We start from the raw sequence: 20,386 nt of genomic DNA, 5'->3' as shown, positions 1-20,386 counted from the left end.
AGACAAGAAATTCTATATAAGTATCCTAACAACTAATTAAACAAAATATGTATTGCATTCTAATCAGGCCATTTTGTCCATAGTATAATAAGCAAAGACTCCGCATAAGTATAAAGCACCAAGGGTTTTATTTACCATTAATACACAATAATACTATGAAATGGATAAGACAAGACATTCATACCAGTAAGTGTCCTAACAACTCAAATAAACAAAACATGTATTACATTAAAAAGAAGAAAAATAAAAGCTGGTTTACCAGATAAGTTTTGATAATGATCCAATTTACCCTCAATCAACCTGTCAAACAAAAGTATGCTTCTTTCGTGAATCACACGGTGACTTACAATTCAAACTCGTCTTCAAGCTTCAGAGCCTCAGCTGCCGCCTCTTCCTCATCATCATCAACAACAAAGTACGGGTTATGCACCTCCGGCCTGAACTTGTACCCAGTAAACAGATAGAAAGCCAAAGTAGCCAACTCGCTAGCCACAACACTAGTCCACATGTACTTGTAAGAGGTAATGGTCTCCAGCGCATACACAACAACGCGTGTAAAGTAGATATAGCAGATAACCACAATGTAGTAATGCCTAAACAGAGTCAACTTAACCAAGTTCACAGCAGCCTTCCCATCAGTCTTCGCTGCCTCACGCAAGTTCTTGATGGACCAAACAATGGGAAACAAAACAGCACAGCAACAAACAACATCAACGAGCAAAAAGATCTGTTTCCACGTGACCCAGTCTTGATCATAAGGCCCCGTCTCGTCGATAACCACCTGCGCAAAGTTAGCAACAACCTGAAGAGGAATGACTATCATCAACACTTTCTTTTCCTTGTCCTGCAAGTAAGGCTTCAAGAAGGACCATCCCGTCCCGATCAAGACGATCAATGTGAAGAGAGTGATTCCTTTAAGGAAACTGAAGATGTAGAACAACACATCCCAGCCATGGCCGGATCCGGTTTTCTTAATGTACGATTTATCCTCCGCCTCACACAATAAGTTCAAAGCTTTCAAAACGACGACGCCGAGCATGAAGAAGTGGATCGCGAAGACGGTGCGTCGTTTCTTCAAGAGGACGTAGATCCACGTGGCGGCGAGGGAGAAGTAGATGACAGAGAAGAGGAAATATACTTTCGGGAGGACGGTTCTTCCGGCGGAGAGGTAATCGCGTCCGCCGCTCTTGCCTTCGAGGTTGTACATGGCGGATCTGACGTCCATGGTGACTTTCACCTGCTGGAGGCAGTTGGCGAAGACGAGGGAGTACTGATCGGCGTCGTTCTCGGTGAACACCGTGGAGAAGCTCGTGTTCCTGTTGAGCCTGTTGAAGGTGAACACGTGCTTGACGAGATCTGACTGGAGAGCGCACGTGATCTCTCCTTCCTCGAGCTGCTGGATCACGTGCACCCAGGCGTCGTGCGTGCAGAGGAAGAAGCCGACCTTGGAGAGATCGAGGTCCGGGTTGGTGTTGGAGAGGGAGATCTTCGAGGCGTCGAGCTCGAGGCGGCCTGTGTGGGTGAATCCGAACTCGTCCAAGGGGATGATGGGGCGGTCATCGGATCGGATCTCGGATTTGCGGATCTCGGCGAAGGCTGTGGTGATGGTGAGGAAGATGAAGAGGATCGATGTGAAGCGAGATGAGAGATCCATTGGAGGTTAGCGGTTTCGTCCTTTGATTCGAGTCACAGAGAGAAGAGGAAGAGAGAGCTCAGATCCAATTGTGTTCTTCACGAGCAACTCTTATGATCTAGGCCGTTAGTTTATAGATGTGATTCATGAGGGCGAACGAGAACCGTACGATCTCTAGATCCTGTATTGTTGATGATAGCTAGTCCCCACTAAACTATACGCGAGAATTGATTTGTATATGTGTCATCACCACATTAACTTTCACAAAAAAAAAAAAATGACTTAAAAAAAATATGACATATGGCATAAGTCTAATTGTTACATGTAAAATTTACTATATTTAGATTTATGCTTTTGGTAAGATTTCTTAAATATAATAATGATGATTTTACATACGGATTTATATTTTTGGAAAAATTTCATAATATAGTAATAACTAGTAAATTTTATATCAAAAATATTTTTTCTCAGTAAATATTCATTTTGGTAAGATTTTATGATATCCAATAACTTTTCTATATCTATTAAAATAATATATTTTTATATATAAATAATAATTATGAATATTAAAATTTTACATCAATATATGAATCATATTTTTATTATTAAAATAAGTGTAGTTTAAAATATATTTTATCAACGTATATAAGTTATTTTTATATATAAATAATAATTACGAATATTAAAATTTTACATCAATATATGAATCATATTTTTATTATTAAAATAAGTGTAGTTTAAAATATATTTTATCAACGTATATAAGTTATTTTTATTTAATGTATATATTATTAGAAATAATTTATATATTTACAAATAGACATATTTAAAAATGGTAATTAAATAAAGAATAATATAATAAAGTAACTTTATAAATTTTAATTATTTTTATCAAAAGTTAAATAATGCAAAATTAAAAGGTCAAAATAAAATTGAATAAATCAAACTAAAAATAATTACATTATAGTTTTATTTTTTAAACTAATAAAAGTAAAATATAAAAATAGAAAATTTTATTTATATATAACATTTTTAAATATTTTATATCTGCGCTGGCGTAGGAAAACTCCTAGTTGACAATAAATTAATGTATTGGTTCGGTTCGGTTCTAAATTCTGATCGGTTTAACCTATTTAGTGTTATTAAACCGTTCCTCTCACGTAACTCCTCTTTTGTCTGAATATATGGACGTCTTGTGAAATTTAGGGTTTAGAGGGGCATAAGTAATAATGGAGAAAAAGTTGGTGAGAGAGAAGCAAAGCAACTCAGAGGAAAGAAGAAGCAACTCAGAGATAAACGATTTACCAGATCCATTGCTTTGTCACATACTTTCTTTTCTCCCGACAAAAGATTCAGTTCGAAGCAGCCTTTTGTCGAAACGTTGGAGGAATCTCTGTGGTTACAGGTTCCTGTTTTCGACTTGGACTCACGCCAATTATTCGATGATGGTTTTAGTCTTACGGAGTTGGTTGGTAGATTTCTTGAATCTGACGAAAATCTAACCTTGAGTAGATTCAAGTTGATATGTTATTCTAAGGATATTGATGATGATAGTGTTTTGGAGTCGTGGATAGATGCTTTAGTTGGGCGTAGAGTTTGTCATCTAGATTTTCAGGTTAAGTCAAATGATTATGAACTATTTTGTATGCCTCTTTCGCTATATTCATGTAATACCTTGGCCAGCTTAAGTCTCTGCCACGTAGCCTTGGGTGACATGGAACTAGAGTTTGTTGTTTCCCTGCCTTGTCTCAAGGTTATGCGTTTAGATAGTGTAAGGTATGAGTACGATAAATCGCTGATCCATCATGACGAATCCAGTTCCCTTGAGACGCTTATAACTAGCTGCCCGGTTCTTGAAAAGTTAACCATAATAAGGGATTTCTTTGACCATCTTAAAATTATGCGTGTTCGCTCCAGGTCTTTGAAAAGTTTCACTCTATGGGTTGACTCATACGAAGTTGGTCTCTTTGAAGATCATGTTGTGGAAATAGATGCTCCAAGGCTCGAGCATATGAGTCTCCGCGATCACTTATCTGGAAGCATCATCATTCACAGTATTGCTCCCTATGCATCGGTGAACATCGATGTTAACTTTGATGGCGAGAATGGTTATACACCACTGGACGAAGATGATGCTGATTCTTCCAATTATGATCCATGATTTCCTCACCAGGATATCCACAGTCTGCCGCATGGAGATATCTTATCATACTCTAGAGGTATGCACACTGATGTTGTTGATTCAATAACAGTATACCTAATACAGATATGCATAATTATCATTGTGACATCCATCATTACATTTTTTTTTTAATTGTAACACAGGTCCCATGATTACTCAAAATTGGAACGGTTACCTCAGTTCTCTAAGTTGACTTGGTTATATGCTTCTTTCCTTGAGTCCTTTGGGGAATTGCTGCCAACCTTCCTTGGTTGCTGCCCGAATCTACACACACTCGTACTGGTAAGTCTTATTATTCTTGTATGTAAAAGTTTGCATATATCCCATAAAACTTAACTATCTCTTTGTCTGGGGCATATTAATTATCAGAAATTTCAGTTCGAAATAGAGGGATGCCCAATCAAACTCTCCTATGTGCCGCCGTGTTTCGTATCATCTCTCAAGTATGTTGAGCTTGCGACACAAGGCACAACAAAAACATCAAGCCAGATGAAATTAGCTAGATATTTTCTGAGTCATTGTGTTGTCCTGAAGAAACTGAGCTTAAGCAAGAGTTTTGGTGCTGACATCATCAAGGGAATAAAAAAGATTCAAAGAAAGTCTAGAAAGTGCATCATTGTCTCTGGTTGTCTGGTTAAGCCACAACTTATACCGTAGACAAGATGAAGAATGAATCCAACTTATAGTCGTAGTAATCCAGTTGTAAGACTATTATAGCTTTTTGTTTTTTGTGTGTGTTTGTGTGGGCATGGCTTCAAGATTGCTAGGTTCGACCTAGATGTTATCAAGTATATTTACCTTCAATAAGAGTTTACTCTCGATCAGACTCTATTAACCTTATATCTTATGAAGTTGGGTGTTATGTGAATATCTTGAATCAATATAAAGAGGCGGAAGCACCTGCAAGATAAAACATGCTCGCTTTAGTTGTTAAATGATTAATCACTTGAACATCAAATGTGTTAAGAGTCAATAGCGTTTTAAGAAAAATAAGTATATAACTTAAATAACACGTTAAGAGATATTTCTGAAAAGGAGTGGGTGAGCTAATGGTTTACGTGGAAAATATTGAGACAAGTGGCACAATTGAGTTACGAAGATTTAGTCAAACGAATTGACGCAAGACTTACTGAGTCACAGCCCCTGTAAAGAGGGTTTCTTCCTCTTAAAAAGAAACAATGAGCATATACAACATACATAACCCAATAGGCCATTAAATAACACAAAACTCAAGAAAGAGAGATGATGATGACTCGAAGCTATTGTTATTACTTTTCTGGTATCGCTACCATCTATTTCTTTCTCTTATTCCTCACTCTTGCTTCTCCAACGCTCTCCTTTTGCCGTCATGATCAGAGAGATACTTTTTGGAATTCAGAGATGAGTTTTTCATATATCCAAGTTCATGGAATAAGAGTAGTGATTGCTGTAATTGGGGAGGTGTGACTTGCGATGACAAACATGGCCAGTTGATATCGCTCGACCTTAGTTACAGCTTTTACAACAACTCTTTGAAATCTAATAGTAGTCTTTTCAGACTCCAAAATCTTCGTCAGCTAAACCTTAGGGGTTGCAAACTTCGAGGAGAGATTCCTTCTTCGATAGGAAACCTTTCTCATCTCACATTTCATGACCTTTCAGACAATAATTTGATAGGTAAAGTCCCAGCTTCCATCGGAAACCTAAAAGAGTTAAGAGTCATGTCTCTCCACAAAAACAGTTTAAGTGGCCATATTCCTATTTCATTAGCCAATTTAACCATGCTCTCTCATCTTCGCCTCAACTCTAATAACTTCACATCCACGCTTCCATCAGACATGAATGGATTCCACGAGTATTTTGGTGTTAGTGAAAACTCATTGGTGGGCCTTTACCTAAATCTTTGTTCTCATTACCTTCATAATTACAATTTGTTAATATGGAAATTAACCAATTCACAGGACCTATAGAGTTTGCAAATACATATTCGTCATCACCTAAGATTTATTTTCTAAACCTTGCTATTAATAGATTTAATGGCCCAATCCCAGAATCCATATCTAAATTTCTCAACCTCACCCAATTATTTCTTTGCAACAACAGTTTCAGTAGGTCAATCCCTTGACCTTTATTATCAAAGTTAGTCAACCTCAAGGTTTTACATCTATCCTACAACCAGTTGAAAGGTCAAGTACCAAGTTTCTTATGGAGATTGACGACGCTGACTCTTTCCGACAATGCTTGTGATATAACAAACTAATTCTCACATTGGAGAATTAGACAAAGAGAGTAATATATAAAGAGCTATCCAACTCTAATAGTATGAGGCCTTTTGGAAAGGAAACCAAAAATAAAACCATGCGGATTTGCCTAAGGTCCAAAGTGGACAATATCGTACTAATCGGATAATACAGAGTTGGACACGAGATTTCACATCCCAACAATACTTTTAGCAGTTTTGAAAACCCTTCACAAGAAACACTGATCCAGATGTTCGATATGAGTTCTAATACATTCCGAGGGAAATCTCCCAAAGTCCTTGATCAACTGCAAGTCTCTGGAGCTTGTGAATGTGGAAAGCAACAAGATCAAGGACAAGTTGCCATTTTGGTTGGGATCTCTGCCGTCATTACATGTTCTCATACTTAGATCAAACGAGTTTTATGTGTCGTTGTTTCATCCCATGTCTCCATTGGGTTTAAGAGTTTAAGAATAATAGATGTTTCATAACATTTTATGTTAATTAACATTTTATTTTATTTAATGTTAATTAACATTTTATTTAAAAAAATTGTATGATTTTCATAAATTTTCTAATTATAGCCTATATTATATTAAAACAGAAGTACTATATGAATTAAATATTAAATTAATAAATTAAATTATTTTATTAAAAAAATCATTTAAAATATCATTCACATTTAAACATGTTGAAAGTTGTAAAACATGTATAAAATTTACTTATAAAATCCTGATATATACTAAAATTGTAGATGCTAAAGTACATTTGTTGAAACACGAAAATAAAAAATTATACCAAACAAATATTTGTTCTATAGTATAAGTAAATAAATTTTAAAAATATTTGTATGGAAACTGTGAAAATTAAAAATATATTTTGAATGAGGTTATCTATTTGATTATTTCAGGTTATGAATTCATTGTACCGAACTAGCTAGATGTTATATTTTTATGTAATAACAATTAATAACAAAGTAAAATATATATAACAAATCTTTATATATTTATAATGTAAAATATAAAATATAAAACATAAAATTCTAGAATTAAAGTATATATAAGAATAAATTATAAATATATATTTAAAGTATTTACAATTTATTAAATTTATACATTAATTATATATTTATAAAATAAAAATAATATCTGTACGGATCAAGCTCTAGTTTTATATTAAAAAAATAAAAACAAATGAATTATTAGAAAGGAGCATTAGAAAAAAAGCTCTAGTTTTATATTAAAAAAAATAAAAACAAATGAATTATTAGAAAGGAGCATTAGAAAAAAAGAACTGAATAAGAATATATGGGCATTTGATCCAAGGTCTTGTGACCTAATTTAAATAGACGGAAAAACATCAGATAAAAATATTGTAGTGGGCCAAGGAAAGAAAGAAAAGCCCAAATTGAGAGATAAGAGATATGTACGAAGAAACAAATAACTACGTGACAAGAATTAGAGTCAGCAATGTTGAGGTGGCTTTAAGAAACCAACGATTAGTATCAATTTGATCCCGGATTGAACACTAAAATCTATCTATCTATATATCTTATACTATAAAGTAGACTTCAATCTCTCCATTGGGCATTTTGCGTCGGCATGCAAATCGACCAATAAATAATAGTTATTTTCGCCATGTCAGATAACCAAACCTCTCGCTGTATTTCTTTCTCAACCTTCGTAGCTTATTGAGAAATTGAAAAGTCAAGAGACTTGAATTTCTGCTCCACTCACTCAATAACTTTGGCTATTATTTGCATTTATAAGATCCGAAACACAAATCTGGAATCACTGTTCGACTTCTCCTCCTCTCCCACTTTTTATATCATCATCTAAATCCGCTCTAACCTAAAGCCACTGTGGCATCTAGAAATTCCAAATCAAACATCCTCATATCTGCACGAGTCACAACTATAGCCGCCTCACTATGGTTTCAACTGAAGAGAGTCTTTTGGAATGACCTCTATGGATCTTGGTAAAAATTAATTCCTCCGATGATGTTTACGGTCAGGATTTTCTATGATTCATGCGTCTGATGCATTTTTAGTGTGGGTTTTGAGTCAAAACTTTTGACCCAACCTAAATAGGCTTATTATCATGTTTTTGTGATATGTTATCTGTTTGTATCATAATTATTTGAAAATTGAATTTACTGCACTATGATTGCTTGAGGAAAGGTAGAGCTCTCAACCCACTACTATTCCGTTTTCTATTTTTTATTTTCTAGGAACAAAATCTTTTCTAATTTTCATTTGACTAAACCATTGAGGATCAGCAGAAGAAGCTTAATCATCAAGTTAACTAAGAAAGAATGATGTTAATAAGCTTCAGATCAAGGTCGATGAGAAGACATGTCAAATCGTTCCATGCTCTCTTCAAGACCTTTGGTTGTGGGTCTGTGGCTCCGTATCATGTGTTCATCTGTAGGTATCCTCTTAATTTTAATGGCTACGGTGACTATTTTATGATCCAGTCGTAAATTTAGAAACTTTGTATTTGCCCCAAAAAGTAAATATTTTTTGTAATATTTATCTTATCCGGTGATATGTCTTATGTTATCTTCACTCATGATCAATGATTTTAATGGCCTCCCTGATATTTGTGATCATCTTTAGAAAGTTCACAAAACATGTTCTTCCACAATCCAATCGACAAACCAAAGCCTCTGCCAAGACCTCTGAAATCAAATCATAATATCAAAATATCTACAGGTATTGCTTGGATATTTTTTTTAAAGTTTCAGTTCATGTTTCTTAATAAAGATCTTCATGATTTGTTTTTGTATACGTTTATGATTTCCGGAGCTTTGATCAAAGTGTTGTTACTGGCTAACACAAACATCCTCTTACCAGGTCTTTTTCTTAACTTTGCCTCCATAGTATATGGATTACGATTGTTTTGTTTGAGATTGGAAATGTTATAACTCCTTACTCTTTGATATAAGATATTGGTGGGGAAGTTATGGGCATCAAAACCACCCACAACGGTAAAACACATTACGTTGAATATACGACTTGAACAATATGTTTGAATCATTACTAAATTTAAAGAATTTATTTTACACAGTAGCTGTTATCGTAGTTATATGAACTTGCACCTCTATTTTACTCTCCAGGTCAGTTCACAACTAACAACTTGCATGTTCATCCTCCTTACATGGTGACATATATTCAATGATCCCAGCGCTGATATGCCGGGGAGCTGCATCTGTAATAACAAATCCCTCGCATGGTGTGTACATCGGTGTTTCTATGACCAGCAGAAGGCTTGATAGTCATGGGATGGTTGAAGAAAACAGAAGCGAGACAGCTCTACCAGGTGCTCGAGCTATTGTTCCCGAAATGACTGCGAAGTGCGGAGAAGCCAACAGTTCTGGAACATGGGCTCTTTGTAAAGAAGGCATGCATTGAGTAAAATCTTAAGTAAGGGAGTCTATGACCCTCCTGTCGACTCCTACAAACTACGCTGGAGCTTTTTTAAATTTCGCATATTAATGAAATATGACTTGAGAATCATTCCCACCGCCATGTTATATCTCATCAAGTAAGCTCTGTTTTTACATGTATATATATATAAATAAAAACTACCTTGCGAACTCGGTGGAGGCACTGACTTGAAGGTTCAATTTAGTCGCATATTTTAAGCACCACTTTACAACAATTAAGTCATTGACTCACTTAAAAAAAAGGGTTCATATCCTGTATCACACACTTAACGCAATCCTCACCGTCGCAGATTATCATTGCCTGTTACTCTATTTGTAGAGCATATATCGGCTGTAGTACAAGTTTTTTTTTTGAACTTTACTGTCGTACGAGTTTCTTTAACAAAAAACCTTTTGTAGCATGTGCACCACTTGCAATAAGCTAAAGAGCATCACGCGATCAAGAAAGCAAGTTATCATTTCTACTAAAATCTCAACTTTCACTGCTCACTCAGTCAAATTAACAATTGTGGTGCAACCTCTTCAAGCATAAACAAAACTTAAACAACGCGAACAGTTGGGAGCTTTTCTAAAAACTCAGAACATGTTTAAAATGATCGAACACTTTTAAACATTTCGGATTAATAAAATAGCTTACATCCCATTACATCAATACACAGGCCCATCCCAATAATAATCTCATTTGCCTCCTAAGCACCAATCACAATCACCAAAAGCTTCTCCAACAACAAAGTTTACAGCTAACACGTAATAGGCAAATGACCTCCTAAATTGTTTATGACATTATTTTCAAACCAAATTTCATTTCGTGGTATGGACAATAATCATCTACAATCACCGGAAAGAATTTAACACACATCATAATCAAACAAACATGATAATCCTATAAATAAAATACAATAAATATCATACCAACTTTACATAAAAAACACATGAAATCCAAATCAATAGGAAAAATAATTAACAACAGTATAAATATTTTTAGTTATTCTTAGTTTAAATTTTCTTCAGTGTCAAATTCAAATAGAAATCAAATAGGATAAATGTAAATCATTACACATATTTTTAAATTTAATAATTTTGTGTTTTCCGACAAAAAATAATATTAGTGGTCTTTTTTGTAACTTATGTTAGCGTTTTTTTTTTAACTCAAACCAACAAATTTAATAAAATTTACAATTTGATCTTAGAATAAAAATAAATTATCTTTATTATTTTCAATATAGAGTAAATTTCCAAATGTTTTATAAAATTAAAATATATTTTATTATAAAATAGTTTTAGTGTAAACTCATCCGCCCGTAGGGCGGGCCAACCCCTAGTATCTATATAAAAAAATGCTTGTCTTTCTCCTGTTGCGCCACCTCAGCATCCAGGTCACAAAGTCCAATCATGTGGTGTCGACACGTGTCCGTATTGCCAAAACGCAGCATTTCATTTAATGCTTTGTTTTTGAACTGGCCTTTTGTTTATTCGATTGTGCCAGCGCATAGGTCCACCACACCATCTTTTACTTAGTCTGAGATGTCACAATCACAACATAAAGAGATCAAACCCCGAATCTCTCAAATCATAAAAGTTTCTTTTTGCATAAACATTTAAAACCCCAAATGAAGATTCATCAAAACAAAAACAAAAAAAATCACAAAACTATGGAAATTAATACAAATCTCAGCATAAACAAATGAAAACTCACCGAAACAAAAGAAACAAAACCCAAAAAAAACACTACCTCGAATATGAACAGCGGACGAGGCTGAGGAAAGATTACCGCTGTCTGCTCGCCGCCGTCCTTCCCGCGGAAGCCTCCACAGCCGGCCGCTTCTTCTCCATCCTCTTCCGTCAAGCTTCTTCTCCATCCTCTCTATCAAAGTTTCAACCTTTGAAAGTCTATAGTTTATCTCCTGAACAATAGCCACGAGATGCTTCAATCTGCAACATATAACAAACAACATCAAAAGTTAAAAAGTTTGTGAGACTGTAACGAACTGTTTTAGTAAGCAACAATGAACATCTGATCACTATCCAACACTTACTGAGGTTTTTGGGACGGAAAGAAAAGTCACGGCGAGGAGCCTCCTCCGTCAAGCTTCTTCTCCATCCTCCTCCACCAACATCAAAAACAAATCTGATTCAAAACTGACACACACACACAGACATAGAGAGAGAGATAACTGTGCGGGAGGTCCGGCGAGAGAGAGCCACAAGAGAGAGAGAATCCGGCTAGAGAAGAGACCTGAAGGCGAGCAAGAGAGAGGAGGGAGCGTGAGAGAGGTCCGGCTAGAGATAGAGAGCTCTGGTGTTAGAGAGAGAGGCACGGGAGAGAGAGATCTGGCGTGGCAAGATATCTGAGATGAGTTTGTGTGACGGCTGAGAGGGAATAAGTTGAAAGAACTAGTGTTTCTTTTTTTTTTTTTCAAAAGAACTAGGATTCATGATTTATTTTTTAGATTTTCAGTTTTAGTTTTTAAAAAGTAATTATTATTATGTAAAATTTTAAATTTATTATTTTAATTTTTTTTAACAAAATAATATTTAAGCGAAAAGAAAAAAATTTCTTAAAATTTTAGGTGAGAATAATAGACACGATTTGGAAGACTTCCTGGAACACATGTAAAAAACAAAAAAAAATATTGGAAGTTTTCTCATAAATATTCTCACATCATTCTCTGAGGTTCTTTGTACATTGTTTGTGTTTCTTTATTTGCACATGAGACTTATTTTGAATTATCTAGCCATCGAATTAAACTTTAGCTTAAAATAAATAACTGGCGAAACTTAAATGTGTTGGTTTTTTTAAAAAATAATGTTTTACAATTTCTTATAAGATACCAAAACCAAAACTACGAAGTAAAACTTAAACCAACTAAACTATTCTAATGGAAATATTATGCTAAAAGTACAATTATTTTTAAAATTCTTACAATCACATCAATTAATGTGAAAATATATATGTTAAAGTCATTAGAAAAATACAAATGATAGTTAATCTCTTTCTTGAAACAAATGAAAAAGATAAAAAAAATCAATTATAGATCAATTTTATAAGTTTAACAAATTTAGGTATCTAATCAGCGTGTTACAAAATTCATTATTAGGAAATCTATATATATAAAAAAAAATGTTGGTCTCACTCCTGAGAGAGACACGTCAGCGCCATGTCAATAAGTCGAGTATTCTGGTCGTGACACGTGTCAGGTAATCAATCCGCATCGTTTTATTTAAGTTACTCTGCATACAGTTCGGCTTCGTCTTCTGATCGGGCCTTAAATTTGCACGATTGACCCAGCCCCTCTCGAATATCTCTTAATGTAAAGCGGCATTACGCAGCATTTTAATATTAGGGTAGAACCAGGTTCATCTCCGCGTTCTCGATGAAGACACAACCTGAAATCTGGTAGTGTTCTTTCATCATTCTAACAAACCCAAGAGCTATCAGTTACAGATTCATCCTCTTAAAATCCTTCTTAAATCCTTCACCCACGACATAACTTGAATGCGAGCTTCCCTCATGTAAAGCGGTGGGACTGAGACTATAAAAAGGTTGTGTTTGTTACAATGAGAACCATCTACTCATCATCAGAGGACGAGGAAGGAGAACATCATCATCTAATCGAAACTTAAATTAGGGTTCATCTGCCTCATCGATCTTTGAAGTCCTACAGCAACAATGGAGTTTCGTGATGAAGAGTTGGACAAGTCATCAATTAAAAGCTCTGTCTGTGGCTTCCATGGCGCCGTTTTGTCTACGGTTCTTAAATCTGAACCGTCGCGATGGTTTGGTTCATCCTTTAAACAGCCGACTTAACTCCATAGACCGACATCAAGCATGATCTGACAAGAGTGTATCTACACCTAAAAAGGTTAGCTGTCTTAACGATTTGATATACAATTAGCATTTGCTTTACTACAGATCTAAGAAGGCTCTTTATAATATTTTGTCATCCTCAGTTTCAATCCCTAATATCGCTTAAGAATCATTTGATTGGAAGCATTCAAACAAATACAATTTTTGTTTTCATTTTCGATGCTTCTTGCATAATTTCTATTTTGATTATGTGCAAGCTAGCTGAGAAATTCATTTGGTTTAATAAAAGTGATTATGTCTTTGGTTCTGAACTTTAAAGTAAACGATGGCAATATTGTACACTAATGGGACAGGGACTGTCTAAGCATACACATTGTTAGTATACGCATTACCTTCTGACGCAAGTAAGCTTGGTAAGCTAGGCCTTTAGACAATTCTTTTAAATTTCATTAACATGTAATACAATATATCACTAATCTTCTTCATGAAGATCATATGTACTCTCGATTGCATAGTAATAATAAACATAGATGTTATAAAAAATAAAATTTATATTTTTAATTTGTGATATTAATACAAGATTGCATAATGTTTTTACTGGAAAAAAAATAATGTTTTTGGATCATAATGTTGGACTCAAAATTCACATAAATCCTATAACTGATACATTAGTGCTTGATATTGTAAACGAAATATAAAAATAAAAGATTAAGTTAGAAAGTATATAAAATTTTACTTTTAATAACAATGTAATAACCTGATTGGTATTTTGAAAAGATAGCAATTGTAAAACAAAACAAAATTTAAAAGAAATTAAATAAGTTGTGCATATCTATTGAGAATATCTTAATTATCTTTTTACACTGAGTATTAATCCATGACTATATTTCAACTATAATTATATTGCAATATATTGTTTTATGTTTATAGTTTAACAAATGATATAGTAAATAGTAATATTTTTCATAGAGGTGTTACAAAAAAAAAATTCATAGAAATTTTAGTGTATTAACTCATACAACACTCTTAAAAGTTTTTTTTATTTGCTTCCTTATGAAATTTATGTTGGAATAAGAGATATAGTTTACTTATACTTTTTATAAATTGTTTTATTAAAGTAAAAAATATATAATTTATAAAAGAGAAGAAATAGTAAAATTTGTTGTAAAAATAGTGAAAATTATAAATTAAAATAAACTGAAAATTAATTAAAATTTAAAATATATTTATATTGTTTTGTTTATTTGCATACCCGTCCGTAGGGCGGATCCGACCCTAGTATAATATATGAAACCACTGAACCACTTCCATTTACATGTAAGTTATTTTATTTAGTAAATATGTATATAATTTACATTATAAATGGGTATCCGATCCGAAATCCGAACAGAAATTTACCAAGTAGCTATTGGATAGATGATTCATTTATCCAAAGACCCGGACCAAATGGATTTTACCCGTACCCAATGCTAATATCCGAAGTCCAGGGCTGAGAAAAACCAAGGTCTTGTGAAATTTAGGGTTTAGAGGAAATGGAGAAAAGGTTCGGGAAAGAGAAGCAAGTCAGCTCAGAGGAAAGAAGAAGAAGAAGAAGCAAGTCAGGGATAAATGATTTACCAGATCCATTGCTTTGTCACATACTCTCTTTTCTCCCGACAAAAGATTCAGTTCGAAGCAGTCTCTTGTCGAAACGTTGGAGGAATATCTGGTTACAGGTCCCTGTTTTCGATTTGGACTCGGTCCAATTCGATAATGATGTTTCTAGTTTCATGGAGTTCGTCGATAGATTTCTCGAATCTGACAAAAACCTAGCCTTGGATAGATTCAAGTTGATGTGTTCTTACGAGGATCTCGATGATGATAGTGTTTTGAAGTCGTGGATAGATGCTTTAGTCAGGCGCAGAGTTCGGCATCTAGATTTTCAGGTTAACTCAGATGATAACGAACTAGTTTGGTCAGCCTAAGTCTCTACCACGTGGCCTTGTGCGGCTTTGAACTAGCGTCTGCTGTTTCCCTGCCTTGTCTCAAGGTTTTGTGTTTAGATGGAGTAACGTACGACGAATCGCTGCTCAAGGACGAATCCAACCTCGATATGCTCGTAGCTAGCTAGCTGCCCTGTTCTCGAAAAGCTAACCGTAATCAGGGATCCCTTTGAGCTTCTTGGAATCATGCGGATTGATGCTCCGAGTCTTGAGGATGACCAAGATTGTCTTTGAAAACTCTCACTCTAGGGATTGAGGATGACCAAGATTGTCTCTTGGGGGACGATCATGTTGTGGAAATTGATGCTCCGAGGCTTGAGCATATGAGTCTCTGTGATCACTTATCTGGAAGCATCATCATTCACAGTATTGCTCCCTATGCGTCGGTGAACATCGATGTTAACTTTGAGGGGAAGGATGGTTATGCATTGGACCTAGATGATGATGATGATGATTCTAATTCCAAGAGGACTATGATCCGTAATATCCTCACCAGGATATTCACAGTCTCCCGCATGGAGATCTCTTCTGTTACTCTACAGGTACGCACACTCATGTTGTTGTTGATTCAATAACAACAGTATATACCTAATAGAAAAAATGCATGATTATCATTACATTTTACAACTGTAACACAGGTCATCAATGATTACTCAAAATTGGAAATGTTACCTCAGTTCTCTAACCTGTCTTGGTTATATGCTTCTTTCCTTGAATCTTTTTGGGAGTTGTTGCCAACCTTTCTTGGTTGCTGCCCGAACCTACACACACTCATTCTGGTGAGTCTTATTATTCTTGTATCTAAAAATTTGCATATCACATAAAACTTAACTATCTCTTTGTTTAGGGATTTGAGTTTGATAAAGAGGAATGCCCAATCAAACTCTCCTCTGTGCCGCCGTGTTTCGTATCATCTCTCAAGTATGTTGAGCTTGCGACACAAGGCACAACAAGACCATCAAGCCAGATGAAATTAGCAATATATTTTCTGAGGAATTGCGCTGCCCTGAAGAAACTGACTTTAAGCGGGAGTTTCGGATATGACATCATTAAGAAAATCAAAAAGATTCCAAGAAGGTCTAGAAGGTGCATCATTGTCACTGGTTGAGCCACAACTTGTATACCGTGGACAAGATGAAGAATGAATCCAACTTATATAGGAGTAGTAATCCAGTGTAAGACTATTTTAGCTTTTTGTTTTTTTTTTTTTGGTTTTTGTGTGTGTGGGGCATGGCTTCAAGTTTCTTAGATTCTACCCAGATGTTATCAAGCTACTTTACCTTCTTTAAGAGCGATCAGACTCTATTAACCTTACATCTTATAAAATATATATTGTGCATGAAAAATAGCGTAACAGCCGCAAAAGAATATAAACTGGATCCAAAAGCGAAGAGCAGCGAATCTAAATTTGTAATAAGCTCTGCATCCTTTACAAGCAGCAGTAAGGTGGATATTAATTTTTAGGATCACATAAGTTACTCATGTGAATCCTCCAAAGGTATTGGAGAGATTTTAACGTTTAACAAATAACTCAGCTTTATTTTATGAAAGATTCAGCAACTGGTAAGAAAAAAAACGTATACATGAAAATAGCATAGCAGCTGCAATAGCCTATGGACCTGGTGTAATTTGTGGATTGGTCACTGGACATATCTTCTTCCCTTCACACATTAGAGTCACCCTAGTTGCTCATTAAGCCCATCTCTTGCAGTCTCTCTGTTAACCATGTGTGAAGCATGTGTTCTTGTTCGTGTGTTGTACTGAATTGGTAAGGTAAGAAGATCCGTTTTGTAATTTTCTGTTTAGTTGTTTTGTTATAGACCCTTTTGTTGGTAGTTGATATGGCGTATATCTTGGCTTGAAAATGTATGTGGGAAATTCCACTCGTAATAGTCAACTTAAAGCTTCAACATCTGGTTACTCTACGCATTCCAATGAAAAGTCGTCTCGTCTTAAGTACACAACCGGAAAGAGAATGCTGTTGCGCATGAACTAGCAAAACGAGTTACCACGACTCGGTCTTTTACTTCATCTTGTTTAATTCCATGTTTTGTTCATCAATTTTAATGAAAGTTAATTTGTGGGAAAAACTATATTGTTGTGGGCCAACGAAAGAAAGAAAAGCCCAATTTTCTGACCCAAATTGAGAGATGGAAACAAAAAAAAATGAGAATACGTGGCAAGATTTTTTTTTTGTCAACTACGTGACAAGATTTAGAGTTAGAAATGTGGAGGTCTCTTCAAGAAGAGAGAAAAATCAAGGGCTTAGAACATGTTTATTGTTGTATCTTAACAGCATATCTTTGATTAAATGTGATTAAAAGAATTAAACCAAAAATAAAAATCAGAAAACGCGTCTCTTAACTAAGAACATTAAGACACAGTCCCTTAGGGGCACGTGTCACGCTTCAATTTGGCAGAGGAGAGGTGGAGACCTTGGTCCGTCTCATTTATTACGTCTGTTTCTCTTTCTCTCGGTCTCAATTCTCTCCGAAGGCGAGAAGACGATTTCTCATCGTATCGGCGGTGACGTCTCTGTCGGTGGCTCTCGTGGACGAAGAAAGACGGCGGGTCTCTTTCCGGTGCTTTCCTCCACCCAGGAAACCGACGACCTCTCTATCTTGGTGGTTCTCTGAGGCGAAGACCAAACGGTGAATCTCAATCGACTGCTCCGCCGAATCGAAAGGTAAAGCTGCGTTGATATGTATATATGTTTGAAGATTTCGATTATGCATGTCTCAAATTGTGTCTTAATTTGAATCTCTATGTTTGAATGTTAATTTGTTTTGATATTTCCTGTCTTCCTGTCTTTAGATTGATAGATGAAGAGGCATGATGAAGGGGTTAAGGGACGATGAAGAAACTCGACACTGATGGTTCCGGTTGTGCATCAAGGTAAAAGCCATCACTTTCCTCGGTTGAATTTGATAAAAATCATGTCTTAGGTGTCTTTAATTGGTTAAAGCAAAGTCTTGTGAATTATGGTTGAATATATCGATTAATGATGTCTTAAATTTTGTCTTAACATGAATCTCTATGCAAAGAACCTTAATTTGTTTTGATATTTCATGTCTTTGTGTCTTTGGATTGAATGATCAAGATGCAAGATGAAGGTTGAGAGTGGAAGAATTATCCCGGAATGATAGGAAGCATCGATTGTATGCATTGGGAGTGGAGGAATTGTCCCACCGCTTGGAAAGGGCAATATTCTCGTGGTTCGGGCAAAACCACAATTATTTTAGAGGCAGTTGCTTCATATGATCTCTAGATATGACATGCGTTTTTTGGACCTCCAGGTACCTTAAATGATATTAATGTTCTTGATCGCTCACCTGTTTTTGATGACATAATAAATGGTCGAGCTCCGCAAATGAATTTCTCGTTCAACGGAAGCGAGTATAATTTGGCTTACTATCTCACCGATGGTATTTATCTGAAATGAGAAACTTTTATCCAATCTATTACAACTTCACAAGGGCCGAAAGCAGTTTTATTTTCTCAACGTCAAGAAGCTGCCCGAAAAGATGTCGAGCGTGCTTTCGGAGTCTTACAAGCTCGATTTGCCATTGTTAAAAATCCGGCACTTTCTTGGGATAAAGTCAAGATTGAGAAGATTATAAGAACGTGTATCATACTCCATAATATGATAGTAGAAGACGAACGAGATGAATACACTCAATATGATGTTTCAGATTTCCAACAAGGAGAAGGCAGCAGAAGTTCACATGTCGATCTCACCTATTCGACAGATATCCCAACAAATATCGCCAATCAGATGAGTGTTCGAAGAAGAACTCGTGATAGACAAGCACATCAACAACTGAAAGTTGATTTGGTTGAACATATATGGCGTAATTTGGACGTGATCAAGACAACAATTAAGCTTCGATGCCTCTTTCAAATTATAATCGTTTTAAGTAATCTTTGTTTTATGTTTTTATGTTTTAATGTTTTTATTTTAAAATTTATGTTTCAAATAATATGCTTAACTTTGTTTCTTTTAAATAAAATTATGTTTAATAATGTTTTTTTTAGAATCCCTAATTAAGATAATAAACCACTAACATTAAGGATCTCTTAACAAAGTAGCTTAACTTCACTTAAATACTAAAAAAATCACTAAGAGCCCTTAAGTGGGTTTTACCAATAAACATGAGCACCATTAACCCAAGTGATTATAGGGGGGTGTTTAACAAAAAATAATATAATAGTGGGTGGATCTCAAGGGTGGGATCCACAAAATTTTAAGCACCAGCTCTTCTGCAGCCTATTTAAACACTGCTTGCACTGTTCACGGGCCCCACTGACACATGACGGTCCGCGATTGGTCTGTTTTTTAATTTTTTAATTTTTTTAATCCGGAAAAAAAAAATTAAGTACCCCATTATGGGTTGTTAGAGCATCCACAATAGTGGACTCCTTCTTGGAGTCCTTAGGTGTATTATAGTTTTTTTTTTGGGAGAATTGGAAAAAAGGGACGCTTTGAACTAGGACCTCTGATATTTTTGGCAATTCTGGACATGTTTTACCCTTCTGTTATGGAAAAAATAGTAAACTAAATTTTAAAAATGTAAGAAAATATGAAAACTAACATAAGTATGACAACATATATGTTTAATTTTTATTTTTTTAAACTAGAATCATATTTTACTTTATCTTCTACATATAGTTAGAATACACATTCTAGTAATCTACTTAGTCTATAAATTCGATTCTAAGTTTTAAACATAGATATATCAAGGATATATAACGTAAACTAATATTTCTTGTATATTCTAACAAAACTAGAATTGGTTATGTTATAATCAAGAAAGATGTCTTCAGTCTACCTACAACTTGATAACGCCGTATAGCTACAACTCAATGATATAGCTCGGCTACATTACATGCCATAACATGTTCTACCCTTTACCTTATATGACGCCTTAAAGAAGAATATGTTTCTCGCCTATTATATTTTGTTCTGCGTAGGTAATATACATATTCTAGGTAAATCCGTAAAATATGGAAACTTCCATATACAGTTGAAGATGTTTCCTGAATCTAAACTAAATCTATCTTAAATCTCTCAAAGAATATTTTATTTAATATCTTTAATAAATTTAGTCTAAACCAA

At 34.9% G+C, this 20,386-nt stretch overlaps 2 protein-coding genes, 1 long non-coding RNA gene and 2 pseudogenes across 12 annotated transcripts; 3 read left to right on the top strand and 2 right to left on the bottom strand.

The window, feature by feature from the left end:
* Positions 1-105: 105 nt before the first annotated feature.
* LOC106400984 (protein CANDIDATE G-PROTEIN COUPLED RECEPTOR 7) lies at positions 106-1,813 on the bottom strand. Its single transcript, XM_013841399.2, has one exon. It carries the CDS (start codon positions 1,652-1,654, stop codon positions 344-346), a length of 1,311 nt encoding a protein of 436 aa, XP_013696853.1. The 5' UTR covers positions 1,655-1,813; the 3' UTR covers positions 106-343.
* Positions 1,814-2,646: 833 nt separating this feature from the next.
* Positions 2,647-4,639, top strand: LOC106400983 (annotated as a pseudogene).
* A 2,428-nt stretch (positions 4,640-7,067) lies between these two features.
* On the top strand, positions 7,068-9,660 carry LOC106401536. Of its 10 annotated transcripts, none has more exons than XM_048760101.1 (5): positions 7,207-8,010; positions 8,361-8,462; positions 8,651-8,887; positions 8,980-9,021; positions 9,219-9,660. In XM_048760101.1, the coding sequence occupies exons 2-5, from the start codon at positions 8,387-8,389 to the stop codon at positions 9,443-9,445; spliced, it is 582 nt and encodes a 193-aa protein (XP_048616058.1). In that variant the 5' UTR covers positions 7,207-8,010; positions 8,361-8,386; the 3' UTR covers positions 9,446-9,660. The 10 variants fall into 10 exon arrangements, 4 of the variants coding, with proteins under 4 accessions (XP_048616060.1, XP_048616059.1, XP_048616058.1 ...); XM_048760100.1 differs by having other exon boundaries at positions 8,263-8,462; XR_007324717.1 differs by having other exon boundaries at positions 7,068-8,458; positions 8,651-8,746; positions 8,888-9,021; positions 9,151-9,660.
* Positions 9,661-10,972: 1,312 nt separating this feature from the next.
* Positions 10,973-13,747, bottom strand: LOC125588600. Its single transcript, XR_007324714.1, has 2 exons — positions 11,517-13,747; positions 10,973-11,412 (listed from the first exon to the last, which is right to left on the bottom strand). It is a non-coding gene; the product is annotated as an uncharacterized LOC125588600 (long non-coding RNA).
* An 872-nt stretch (positions 13,748-14,619) lies between these two features.
* Positions 14,620-16,598, top strand: LOC106401537 (annotated as a pseudogene).
* The last annotated feature ends 3,788 nt before the right edge of the window (positions 16,599-20,386 follow it).

The sequence above is a fragment of the Brassica napus genome, chromosome C6, assembly GCF_020379485.1.
Source record: "Brassica napus cultivar Da-Ae chromosome C6, Da-Ae, whole genome shotgun sequence".
Taxonomy (NCBI): Eukaryota; Viridiplantae; Streptophyta; class Magnoliopsida; order Brassicales; family Brassicaceae; genus Brassica; species Brassica napus.
The sequence above is the reverse complement of the archived record's forward strand: the minus strand, read 5'-3'. Positions and strand labels throughout refer to the sequence as shown.

Bases quoted from the DNA above. Each gene is read 5' to 3' on its own strand.
- LOC106401536 (XM_048760101.1), top strand. From the start codon at position 8,387: ATGTCAAATCGTTCCATGCTCTCTTCAAGACCTTTGGTTGTGGGTCTG. The intron at 8,463-8,650 runs GTATCCTCTTAA...GATCATCTTTAG, and splicing joins TATCATGTGTTCATCTGTAG to AAAGTTCACAAAACATGTTC. The intron at 8,888-8,979 runs GTCTTTTTCTTA...CTTTGATATAAG, and splicing joins CACAAACATCCTCTTACCAG to ATATTGGTGGGGAAGTTATG.
- LOC106400984 (XM_013841399.2), bottom strand. From the start codon at position 1,654: ATGGATCTCTCATCTCGCTTCACATCGATCCTCTTCATCTTCCTCACC.